This window comes from Myotis brandtii, unplaced genomic scaffold (genome assembly GCF_000412655.1).
Source record: "Myotis brandtii unplaced genomic scaffold, ASM41265v1 scaffold486, whole genome shotgun sequence".
In the NCBI taxonomy this organism is placed as follows: domain Eukaryota; kingdom Metazoa; phylum Chordata; class Mammalia; order Chiroptera; family Vespertilionidae; genus Myotis; species Myotis brandtii.
The window spans coordinates 1,185,870-1,186,219 of NW_005368569.1; the positions used below are offsets into that span (position 1 = coordinate 1,185,870).

At 66.0% G+C, this 350-nt stretch overlaps 1 protein-coding gene across 1 annotated transcript in view; it reads left to right on the forward strand.

Annotated features, from left to right (window-relative positions):
• The window catches only part of RLTPR (RGD motif, leucine rich repeats, tropomodulin domain and proline-rich containing), a 12,343-nt gene that overhangs the window by 3,916 nt on the left and 8,077 nt on the right, over positions 1 to 350 (forward strand). The window contains 2 exon segments of the mRNA XM_014547802.1: positions 27 to 108; positions 208 to 308. Coding sequence (XP_014403288.1) covers positions 27 to 108; positions 208 to 308 — 183 coding nt within the window.

Below are 350 nucleotides of genomic sequence, written 5' to 3' on the forward strand. Positions count from 1 at the left end.
TGAGCGCGCTCCGCTTCCACCCTCAGCTGCGCTCAGCGGGCGCCCAGGTGATCCAGGACTTAGTGTGCGATGCTGGCGCAGTGAGCTCCCTGGATCTGTCGGATAACGGTGAGGCCGCCCGGAAACCCGTCCTCCCACTATCCCCGCAATGCCCACTCCACCCGCATTCCCGTAACATCGCCCATGCGTGACCCCAACCGCCCCCAGGCTTCGGCTCGGACATGGTGACTCTGGTGCTGGCCATCGGGAGGAGTCGGTCCCTGCGACATGTGGCCCTTGGAAGGAACTTCAACGTCCGGTGCAAGTGAGCCCCCATCCCACGCTTGGGCCTCCCAGACAGCACCCCCCCC